This window comes from Bison bison, unplaced genomic scaffold, assembly GCF_000754665.1.
Source record: "Bison bison bison isolate TAMUID 2011002044 unplaced genomic scaffold, Bison_UMD1.0 scf7180017864040, whole genome shotgun sequence".
Taxonomy (NCBI): domain Eukaryota; kingdom Metazoa; phylum Chordata; class Mammalia; order Artiodactyla; family Bovidae; genus Bison; species Bison bison.
Window position 1 is genome coordinate 3847435 of NW_011494612.1, and position 12153 is coordinate 3859587.

The 12153-nt window shown below is 43.7% G+C and overlaps 1 protein-coding gene across 1 annotated transcript in view; it reads right to left on the reverse strand.

The window, feature by feature from the left end:
• Window positions 1-305: 305 nt before the first annotated feature.
• Window positions 306-12153, reverse strand: part of LRRC31 (leucine rich repeat containing 31) — a 26850-nt gene continuing 15002 nt past the window's right edge. Inside the window, 6 exon segments of the mRNA XM_010835219.1 lie at window positions 306-744; window positions 3925-4092; window positions 7327-7494; window positions 10684-10848; window positions 11515-11521; window positions 11638-11798. Coding sequence (XP_010833521.1) covers window positions 389-744; window positions 3925-4092; window positions 7327-7494; window positions 10684-10848; window positions 11515-11521; window positions 11638-11798 — 1025 coding nt within the window. The 3' untranslated portion in view covers window positions 306-388.

The window sequence follows — 12153 nt, forward strand, 5'->3', positions numbered from 1 at the left end:
ATATTAAAATGTTCCACAGTTAGTGCCTTTCACATTTTACACACTCACATAAATACACACCCTTATATTTAAAACATTTAGTAAAAGAGGCAGAAAATTCTAGGGAAAGAAAAAAGGAAATGCATTACTGGAATCTAAACATTTTGTCAGTCCTTCTAAATAGAAAGTGAACTAACTATATATCCAAACAAATGAAAACCCATTGAAAAATGTCACCATTGTTTCATAAAATAGAGCATAAAGGCATGTTCATATTAGATTATCCTAGGCATATATTTACAAAGCTCTTGTAACATAAATCACATTAAACAGCCCAGAAGCTGGTATTCCTTTGACTTCACCAGGATTCACTCATGTTCTTTTCTTCTTCCTTTGGGTGACGTGTAGCTTAGTTGAGCCTTGGAAAGTCAGCTTCCTGAAACCCACCATGGTCAAAGTGAATGCTGCTTCTGTGATCTTGGTCAAAGCCTTGTAGTTCCTCCTCCTGTGAAGCTGGGAGAAGCCACCTCTTCGTTGCTACCTCAGTGATCTTGGGAAGTTTGGTCACGGCACTTATCAAGTGTCTAAACCATTGTCCGCACTTCCTAAAAGTTGATGGCCGAAGGCTGATATCCAGCTCAGTTAATTCCTTGAGGAGCCACAGGTTTTGGCAGAAGATGGTCCATCCTGCCTCACAGATGCTGTCGTTATAACTCAGGTCCAGCTTCTGCAGCCTGGCCAGGTGACCTGTCTGAATTACCGATGCTGAAAAACAAAATCAGTCTGCTAAAAGCCAAGAACACTTTCTAGTGCAACTGTTTCCCACTTCCAATAACACAACACACTGGCTCCAGGATTTGTAATAAGAGTGGCACTAAGTAATAGAATGTTATTAGCTAGCAGTTTTTTTTTCAGGGCATTTAAAATTACTCTGGTAACACCTCTCTGCATTCCATGTACAGCTTGAAAATGGATTTTTTTCTCCTTCCAAATTCCAACCCAAAGAATGTCTTTTCTGGTTGAGTTCATGCTCTCTGCTCTCCTGGAGCCCCAGCTCTTGCTGCAGACTTTCTCTAATTAAATGTGAGGAGTGACTGCTCACTGGCTTTAACTCAGGATCATTTGTGAATAGGCTTCTTGCTGTTTAATGCTGTTTCATTATTCATTGTTTATTTATTCATTTTTTTATTCAACAGTTATTTGAGTACTTTCCATGGACAAAATATACTTGGATAATTTCTAATTCATGGGTCAATTAGAACCTTTCACACATGGGCCAATTTTTCCTTTGAATAGCACACATTAGGTAGTATCACAGTGCTACCTAAAATGGCTCTTAATAAATAATAGTTAATGAGGAAGCTAAGAAAAGGAGCAAGGAGAGACAGCCAGAGCAGACATGTGCTTCCCTTTTCAGCCAAAAGCAGGAATGGGTTATAGAGATGAGATGGGCAGAATCTCAGAGCTGGAAGGGACCCTGGAGGGCTCCTCATTCAACCTCTAGATGGATGATCAGAGAGGAATCCCTCTCACAGCTTCTCTAAGGGGGACCAGCCCAATTCTGCCTTAGGCCCTTTCAGGCTGCCCCGGCAGAGGGAAGCAGCTCTCAGCTGGAGGAAGCCACGCCTCTGGGCCCCATCTGACCTTGCCACTGCCTATCTGCTGGGAATCTCAGCTCCCACCACGTGCCAACCATGCAGTGTTGGACAACAGGTCCCCTCAATGTCCCCCTGTTAGGACTAAACATGCCCTGGCCCTTCAATCATTTGCCACACATCATGGTTTCCAGACCAAGCAGGATGCTCCATTCCCATCAAGGCTTACTCTAAAGCTTTAGTAACCAAGACAGTATGAAATTGGTAAAAGAATAGATGCATAGACCAATGGAGGCTTCCCTGGCGGCTCAGTGGTAAAGAACTTACCTACATTTTCCTCTCACCCCCCCTTAACAGTATCTTTTTCATAGCATAACTCACAGTTTTGATAAAGATCTATTTATCAATTTGCTAATTTGGTGGGCAGAGCTTTCTGTGTTATATCTTAAAAACTTTTTGCAAAACTCAAGTTCCCAAGTATTTTTCCTAGATTTTATTCTAAAGGTTTTACAGTTACATTTTGCTTATCCATTTTGAGTTATTTTTGTCCAAGTTGTGAGATATAGGCTGAAGTTAGTATTTTTGTGTATGATAGCTCAGTTAATCAAGCACTGTTAGTTGAAAAGACTTACTGAATTGCTTTTGCATTTTTGTCAAAAATCAATTGACCAGTTTGCAACCCCATGGACTGTAGCCTGCCAGATTCCTCTGTCCATGGGATTCTCCAGGAAAGAATACTGGAGTGGGTTGCCATTTCCTTCTCCAAGGGATTTTCCCGACCCAGGGACTGAACACACGTTTCTTGTGTCTCCTGCATTGGCAGGCAGATTCTTTACCACTAGCACCACGTGGGAAGGCCTCATTAGTCATTGCTGCCGCTGCTGCTAAGTTGCGTCAGTCGTGTCCGACTCTGTGTGACCCCATAGACGGAAGCCCACCAGGCTCCACTGTCCCTGGGATTCTCCAGGCAAGAAGACTGGAGTGGGTTGCCATTTCCTCCTCCAATGCATGAAAGTGAAAAGTGAAAGTGAAGGCGCTCAGTCGTGTCCGATTCTTAGCCGGCCCATGGACTGCAGCCTAGCAGGCTCCTCCGTCCATGGGATTTTCCAGGCAAGAGTACTGGGGTGGGGTGCCATCGCCTTCTCCCATTAGTCATTAGGGAAATCCAAAATAAAATCACAGTGATTTGTCCCCATCTTCTAATTACAGTGTTTGGCCATAACACTTGTTTGGAAAACACGTATTTATTCCAACTAGATTGAAATATCAGAGAACAGTGTGGACGTAACACAAATTTCTTGTTTGCTTACACATAATTCATCCACAGGAAACACCAGGTGAACAGAAAAAACTACACCCAGCTGAGCAAAGCCAGGAATAGGCGTAAACAAAATCCACACATGCACAGCCCTCCCAAGGACAAGGAGCCTTGCCCATCCACATCCGGTTCCAACTTTCTATCCTATGTCAGATAATCCTCCTTCTTCCACCACCATATCTGTATCTATCTCCTTTTTCTTTTTTTTTAATGGTTGGCTGCACCTGGTGGCTTGCAGGATCTTAGTTCCCCAACTAGGAATAGAACCTGCACACTCAGAGGTGAAAGCATGAAGTCCTAATCATTGGACCACAAGGAATTCCTCCATCTCATTTTATGAACCAGTCTCTACTGTGTATTTGGTTTTAGAATTGCCTGTGTCTATTTTCGGAGAAGGCAATGGCACCCCACTCCAGTACTCTTGCCTGGAAAATCCCATGGACGGAGGAGCCTGATAGGCTGCAGTCCATGGGGTCGCTAAGAGTCAAACACAACTGAGCAACTTCACTTTCACTTTTCACATTCATGCATTGGAGAAGGAAATGGCAACCCACTCTAGTGTTCTTGCCTGGAGAATCCCAGGGATGGGGGAGCCTGGTGGGCTGCCGTCTATGGGGTCGCACAGAGTCGGACACAACTGAAGTGACTTAGCAGCAGCAGTGTCTATTTTAGGGCTTCCCAGGTGGCTCAGTGGGTAAAGAATCTACCTGCAATGCAGCAGATACAGGAGATGCAGTTTCGATCCCTGGGTTGGGAAGATCCCCTGCAGGAGAGCATGGCAACCCACTGCAGTGTTCTTGCTGGAGAATGCCGTGGACAGAGGAGCCTGTTGGACTACAGTCCATGGGGTTGCAAGCAGTTGGGCATGACTGAAGTGACTAAGCACAAACCAGCTTTCTCCCAAGCAGATGTCAGGGAGCAGAGAATGTGCACAGGCCTCCTTGCCTCCTCTGCCTCCCTTCCCCCAGGCTGGCAGGGCAGGCACACTGGGCTCTGAGTGTCAGGACAGCTTTGGAACCAGAAGATACAAACCCAAGAGAGCCATGTCCTCTGTCACCAGGGAACAGCTGCTCAGCCTCAGCACTTGAAGAGACATTGAAAGCTTTAATGTCTCCAGGAGCAGCTTCAGGTTACCGCCAATACACTTATTCCAAGAAAGGTTGACTATTTTCAGAGCAGGGAGGTGAATGGAGGCTTCAGCTGAAATTGACAGCGATAAGAATAGTAATAACTTAGACTTCCTTAGAGGTCATAAACTTTGAACTTGAGCAACCTAGGCTAAGGCAACATATTATCACTGAGTTAAGACAGTTGTGGGCTTCCCTGGTGGCTCAGATGGTAAAGAAACCTCCTGCAATGTGGGAGACCTGGGTTCTATCCCTAGGTTGAGAAGATCCCCTGGAAGACCCACTCCAGTGTTCTTGCCTGGAGAATCCCCAGGGACAGAGGAACCTAGTGAGCTATGTCCATGGGGTCACAAAGAGTCAGACATGACTGAGCAACTAGCACTTTCACTTTCAGAGACATCTTAGTTGCAGCATGTGGGATCTAGTTCCTGAGTAGGGATCGACCCTGGGTCCCCTGCATTGGAGTGTGGAATTTTAGCCCAGGGACCACTAGGGGAGTCCTGAGATCCAGCAGTCTTTGGATTGAATTAGGTGAAAGAGGGACATCATTTCTGGGTGTGGGCAGTACCCTCCACAATTCCTTATTTCTCCTGCCTGAAATCCATGGATTCAATTTATGTTTTCTATTTTCATTTGGAAGAAATTTGGAAACTTTAGAAAAGTAAAACTTGGTTAAATGGTTAATTCACTATCAACTGGCATTTCTCTCCTTCATCTCACGTTTAAGAAGGAGAAAGAGATAAACAGTTTTCTCATCTAGTCAATATTTCCAGAGTGTGTCCTGGTTTTACATATCCCACTGGCTTCTGAAACTGAGACAAGGCCACACCTTCCTAGAACTCTGAAACACCAAAATGTATTGTGTTTACTTAACTGCAGTTACAGAAACAAGGAAGGGAAATAGTGTATCTTGGAAAGATGTTTAAAGGAAATTGAAAGATTTTCTGCATAGTTCCCAGTTTCCCCTAACATTAAAACTAACCAGAGCAACTTATTCACAAGGTATAGTCATTAATTACATTTTATATTTTCTTTCTAAAAAATGTTTGAGGGGTAGATATATACTCTTTTTATAATATCTAATAAGAACACCTCTCCCACTCATATGATAGAGACCTATCAATAAGAAATTGAACTTTTTCTTCTAAAAATGATATAGAGAAATATGTGTATATTTACTTGATTTACTTCTTTTTTATTGTTGGTTTACTTCTTAATTCAAATGGAATAAAACAGATCTTTCTTGACTTATGGTGGGATTGCATCCTGATACGGAGAAGGCAATGGCACCCCACTCCAGTACTCTAGCCTGAAAAATCCCATGGATGGCGAAGCCTGGTAGGCTGCAGTCAATGGGGTCACTAAGAGTCGGACACGACTGAGTGACTTCACTTTCACTTTTCACTTTCCTGCATTGGGGAAGGAAATGGCAACCCACTCCAGTGTTCTTGCCTGGAGAATCCCAGGGACGGCGGAGCCTGGTTGGCTTTCATCTATGGGGTCGCACAGAGTCAGACACGACTAAAGCGACTTAGCAGCAGCAGCAGCAGCAGCATCCTGATAAGTTGAAAATATCTTAAGTAAAAAATGAATTTAATACACCTAGGTCATCAGTATAGCTTTGCCTAACCTGGTGGGCTACAACAGTCCATGGGGTTGCAAAGAGTTGGACAGAACTGAAGTGACTTAGCAAACATGCACACAACCTACCTAAACATTCTCAGAACACTTATATTCATCCACAGTTGGGCAAAATCATTTTACACAAACCCTATTTTATACTTACGTGTTAGATATTTCATATACTTTATTGACTATTATACTGAAAGTGAAAAACAGAGCTGTCTGGGTATTGAGTGGTTAAGTTTGCCTTTATGATGGCATGAGAGAGTATCATACCACATTATGTATCACTAGCCCAGGGGAAGATCAAAATTTTCTAAGTGTGATTTTTACTGAATGTATATTGCTTTTAGAAAGTAAAAGTCACTCAGTCATGTCCGACTCTTTGCAACCCCATAAACTATGTAGTCCATGGAATTCTCCAGGCTAGATTACTGGAGTGGGTAACTGTTCCCTTCTCTAGGGTATCTTCCCAACCCAGAGATGAAACCCAGGTGTCACACATTGTAGACGGATTTTTTTACCAGCTGAGCTACCTTGCTACTGCTGCTGCTGCTGCTAAGTCGCTTCAGTCATGTCTGACTCTGTGCGACCCCATGGACTGCAGCCCACCAGGCTCCTATGTCCATTGGATTTTCCAGGCAAGAGTACTGGAGTGGGGTGCCATTGCCTTCTCCAAGAGAAGCCCTTACATCATCTTAAAGTCAAAAACTGTTAAGTTAAACTGTTATAAGTCAGGGACTATCTATAGATTCATGTCACATGATGCAATTTAGTGTAATATCTACTTGATTATGATTTTTTGATTGTGTAGCTATAATTGAAAAGAGTTATGCCTTCTGATGGCCCATCAGACTCACAGCAATACCAATTTATATTGACCTCAGTGAAATTACAAGGTACTACAAATGTGAACCTCCAAAGTTGGTTATACAGCCATCCCTCAGTATAGACAGGGATATTGTTTCCAGAACCCATCCATACTGAAGTCTCTTATGTAACGTGGCATAGTATTTGCACATAATATATGCACACCCTCCCATATATATACTTTAAATCATCTCTGTGCCGTGCTAAGTCGCTTCAGTTGTGTTCAACTCTTTTCAACCCTATGGATTGTAGCCCACCAGGCTCCTCTGTCCGTGGGATTCTCCAGGCAAGAATACTGGAGTGGGTTGCCATGACTTCCTGCAGGGTATCTTCCCAACCCAGGGATTGAACTCGCAACTCTTATATCTCCTGCATTGGCTGGTGGGTTCTTTACTACCAGCACCACCTATATAATACCTAACACAATATAAATTCTATCTATATAAACAGTTGCCTGAATGAGGCAAATTCAAGTTTTGCTTTTTGGAGCTTTCTGAAAAATTTTTTTCCAGAAATTTTTTCCAAATTATTGTTGACCTGCTGTTGGTTGAATCCACGGATTTGGAACCCCTGGATACAAAGGGTCAACTCTGCACACTTTAAATGTTAAAGGTTAAATTTGCAAAAGCCAGAAATCATCCATGTGGCCTTGAAAGTCACTTTTAAAAGAGAGTATTTCTTGAAAAGAAGACGGACTGATACTTCAATGTGCCTATGGCTGAGTCTTGGAATGAAATTCACTTGGAGGGAAACAGAGGTCTCCCTTTCGGGTGTTACTGTGCCAGTGTCTGCAGGGACCCAGAGAATCGCTTACCCAGGGCAGTAAAAGTCTTACTCTCCAAAGCACAGTTGCTGATTATCAATGACTTCAACGCTGGTAAAAATCGGAGCCTGCTGAGTAGGTTTTCAGAATAGTTGCCCATCTCTTTGTTGGCAGATAAATCCAATTCTTGAAGACTTGAGAGTAAAGGGATAACCTGAGCTGTTAAAACATCAGGGGTGACATGGCTTAGGCAGCATCTCACAAGGGGTCTCGGGAAGTGCCACAGTCTTCTTGATCGACAAGCATGGCTCTTGCCTATGTGACCCCTGCCCTTCCTTACACACCATTCCTCACCACACACGCCAGCCACTTTCCCCAGCATGCAGCTTGGACTCTTCTCTAAGCCTCTCTCCAGGCTGGAAGTAAAGAGCAAAGACTTCGGAGACAGAGGAAACTGGGTTCTCATCCTGTTTGTTGCTAAAGAACAGTGTGACTTTGGGTAAATTGCTTAACTTCTCTGAGCCTCAGTTTTCTCGATGATAATAAGAACAATAACTACTCCATAGAGACAACGGGAAGATAAAATGACTTGGTATAAATAAAGTGCCTGGTACAGTGCCCGGCTCACATTAACTGCTCAGTTAATGTTTGATATGATCATTCTTTCCTCGGAATATAAGTCAGAAGAACTAGGAAGGCAATGAAATCAAGCAATCAGAACAGATGTCTGTTGGGACTTCCCTGGCAGCCCAGTAGTCGGGACTGCACGCTTCCAATGCAGGGGGCCCTGGTTCAATCCGGGTTGGGGAACTAAGATCCCACATGTGGCTACATTTTTTTTTAAATTAAGGTATGTACATTGGTTAAAAAAAATAATAATAACCAGATGTCTGTTGGTAACAGCACCAGAGTGGGGTCCTGAGGGCCCCTGCTGTGCCAAGAGGGACCCCTGTTTCCCTGTCTTTCTGCTGCTTTTCGTTCTTTCAGGCCTTTGCCCTAGTTCTTCCCAGTGTGGGAAATAGTTTCCTGGGACCCCTGTGGGGCTGACTCACCTCCTCAGAGCCTTCCAGGGCCACCAAAGCCACAGGAACCCTGTGGTCACAGTTACATCACCCTATTCTCTTTTCCTCCCACCACCCCTATTACGTGACTTGTTTGTGTATCTATTGTTCATACGCAAATCTTCCGCCCTCCCTCACTGAAGGTGAACTCTGTGTGCAGCGGCTGCTTCCTGCCCAGAATGTGCATCAGAGTCTGGAAATCTGAGGCACAAACATTAGTGGAAGGAGAGAAGGACAGGAGAAAGGAAGGGAAGGAAAGGAAAAAAGAGGGCAGGTACTTGTGATCCCATAGATGCAACCATCTCTCCCTCGTCTGATGCCCACAGCATGTTGTATTCACCACGTGTACCAAGTCACTTCAGTTGCATCTGACTCTGTGACTCCATGAACTGTAGCCGGCCAGGCTCCTCTGTTCATGAGATTTCCCAGGCAAGAAAACTGAAGTGGGTTGCCATTTCCTTCTCCAGGGGATCTCCACCATGTATTTGGTTTATTTCTGCCCCCTTCCAAACTGAAGCTCCTGACTCTGAATTTCCCTTAGCCTGCAGCACAGGGCCTCAAACAATTAGATGATTAATCAGATATCATTGGCTAAGTGATCCATAATTCCCTTTCTTTGAAGCCATTGAGAATGATCAGATAAAAGAACCATTCAATTCTTTAATATCACAAGGTAGAAAACAGGATGTATTTGCAATTCTGCCTTTTTAAAATTAAGCAGGAGGACCATGAAATTCTTACTAAATAACCATTACCTTTCTGGGGCCATTTACTCCTGTTGGTGGCTGTGAATCCAGATAATAGAGGCTAATCTCTCGGTTGCACTAGCAGTGACAATTCAAGTCCTCTAGCACTTTAATCTTCATCTGAGCAGCAGGATGAGATGTGAGGTTTTGTGTTATTCAGTTGTAGCAGGGGAAATTCACTATTTGGAATCCGATGGACTGATAATTCAGGAGTGTCTCCACAGGTATGACACTCATAAGTAAAAGAGATGCTGATCCCATCACACTCTCCATTTGAAGCTCAAAAAGGTATTGTTTACTATTTTTAAATCGTCATGAAAGACTCGAACTCATCTCATTTTCCCAAATTGAAGGATAAGCATCTAAGAAACAAATTAGCAGGGCTAAAAAAATTGATATTAGACCCAAAGACCTATTTTGCTGTTTTCTTCCCCCAATTGTACGAAAAATGACCAAAATTTCTTTTTCTCGTTCTTTATTGATTGATTCATTCAGTCATACATTCAACAAGCATTTGCTGGGTGCCAACTACATGCCAGACCTTGTGTACAAGCAATAGAGAGATACTGAAGAAAGCCATCCCTACCTAGGAGGAGCGCATAGTTCAGAGAGAAAGCAGAGCATGGCTGGTGTGCGTGGGAGTCAGCACGGTGTAGTTGGAGAAGTTGACGGGGGAAAGAAATAGAGAATGCAGTCAGAGTCAGAGGAGCAGGAAAGCCATCTAGACTCTTGCAGTAATCTAGGCATGAACTGACAGTGGGCTGGAGCAGGAGGTAGAGGTCTAAACAGTGAGCCATGGTCAGATTCAGGGTATATCCTGAAGGTTTATTGTGGCTGCAGATGGAATAAAACCCTTCATCTCTACGGCTATGCTTGCTGTTTGTTAGGGGAAATTGCATATATGTTGCCTGTTACAGGACTGTATCTGTGGTAGGAAAGTAAAGGTAGTGACTGACCTAAAACTGTAATTATGCACTCTCCATGGACTTTTTGTAACTTCGTCTTATCTAAGTGCCTTGGCATAACTTGTGAGAGAGAGTGCCTCAACACCCTTCGTTTTGGCTTTCCCTCTACATCCTTCTTTGTAATATGCTTTGTGACATTAACAGATTCATTTCTAAACAGCCACAGGAATTCAGAATTTCTTCCTCGAGTGCCACATCTATCCTTCACAGATGTGTATAGGAGTTTAGATTCACTAACATTCACCAACTGAACAAACTCCAGGAGATGGTGAAGCACAGGGAAGCCTGGCCTGCTGCAGTCCATGGGGTCGCAAAGAGTCGGACATGACTTAGCAACTGAACAACAACATTTATTGGGCACCTAATATTTGCCAAATACTATATTGGGACATTCACAGAACTTTTATGATGTGATCCTCCCAGTAACTTCATAAACAGTACATCTCAGATTTGCCAGTTTCCCAAATGGCAACCCACACCAGTACTCTTACCTGGAAAATCCCATGGACGGAGGAGCCTGGTAGGCTACAGTCCATGGGGTCGCAAAGAGTCGGACACGACTGAGCGACTTCACTTCACTTCAAACATATGCCAAGGCTCTGAGAGCCCTCCCTCAGCTCTGCAGCACCTACCCGCTCAGGGACAACACGTCGTCAGCCGTCAGCGAGCACTGGCGGACATCCAGCCCCTCCAGGTGCTCCAGCGTGGCCAGCCCTGTGATGTCTTCAAACCCTCCACCCAACTCCTTGTTGCAGGAAAGGTCTAGTGTCCTCAGCTCACACAAGTATCTAAAGGCAGCATCTACAAAGAAGGTCAAAATCCCACTCTGACATATTACAGGACAGTCAGCAGGAGTGGAGCAGAGCAGGGGGCAGGCATGGAGAAGCGAGACTAAGAAAATACATACACTGTGATGACAAGAGCCCAAATGGAGGGATAACTGTCTGCTTTGCACCACTAACCGCTTTGGACCTGACAATGGCTTCAAACACTCTCCCTATGACCTGCATTGATTGCTAGTGCTTTTGCTCAGATTTCTGCAACTAATGGCTCTTCCTGTACTATCCTTGAGCATTGGTACATTAGCAGCATTCTAGACTTAAACTGCCAAGGAGAAGGATAGGACAGGCTCTAGAAGATGCAAGGATAAAAATACATTTCACTTCGTATTCTCATGTAATGTGGGTACTCTATATAGCAGAGTAAATTTTAACTACAGATGTCACTGAAGTTGTTTTTATCAGCACCAATTCCTTCCTACTACTAAGCATAAAATAATGCTGGCACTTTCAAAAGTAAGAGAGAAATGGAGAGCTTTAGTAGCACACTTTTATTTTGCTCACTGTCTCTCTCAAATCTAAAATACCCTGGCCTTTTCGGAGCTGGCCATTTAGTTTTGTAATTATAAAAATACATACTCACTGTAAAGGACGTGGAAAATCAATAAAACTTGAAGATTTAAATTACCAATGATCTCATTCCCCAACCTAACCTCTGTTTCTAGTTTGTTATATTTCCTAACAGCTTAAAAAATTAAACATAAAATAAAATTATATAGAAGCTTCAGTCATTGCTAACTCACCTAGTAGCTTGGACACTCTTTTGTGACAATCCACATGAATGTAACTTCAAGACTTTCAGGTTTGAAGTACTTTTTAGTCCATGAGCAATACTATTGAGACTGCCACCAATGTTTCTGTTAATAGAAAGATCGAGTACTTCAGGGTTTTGCAGTCTAGGTAGCAACTGATCTGGAAGGAAAGAAATCCAAAGAACAACTCAGTAAAGATGCAGGGTGTGGGACTTCTCTGGTGGTCCAGTGGTTAAGAATCTGTCAGCAATGCAGGGGACACGAGTTCCATCCCTGGTCTGGGAAGATTTCATAAGTCATGGGGCAACTAGGCTTGCAAGTTGCAACTATTAATACTAAAGCCGGTGCTCTGGAGCCCACAAGCTATAACTACTGAGCCCATGCACCCTAGAGCCAGTGCTCTGCAAAAAGAGTGGCCCCACTTACTGCAACTAGAGAAAGCTCACTTGCAGCAATGAAGACCCAGCACAGCCAAAAAACAGATGTGGGTATGAAGGTTGGGGTGGGTGGGGGTG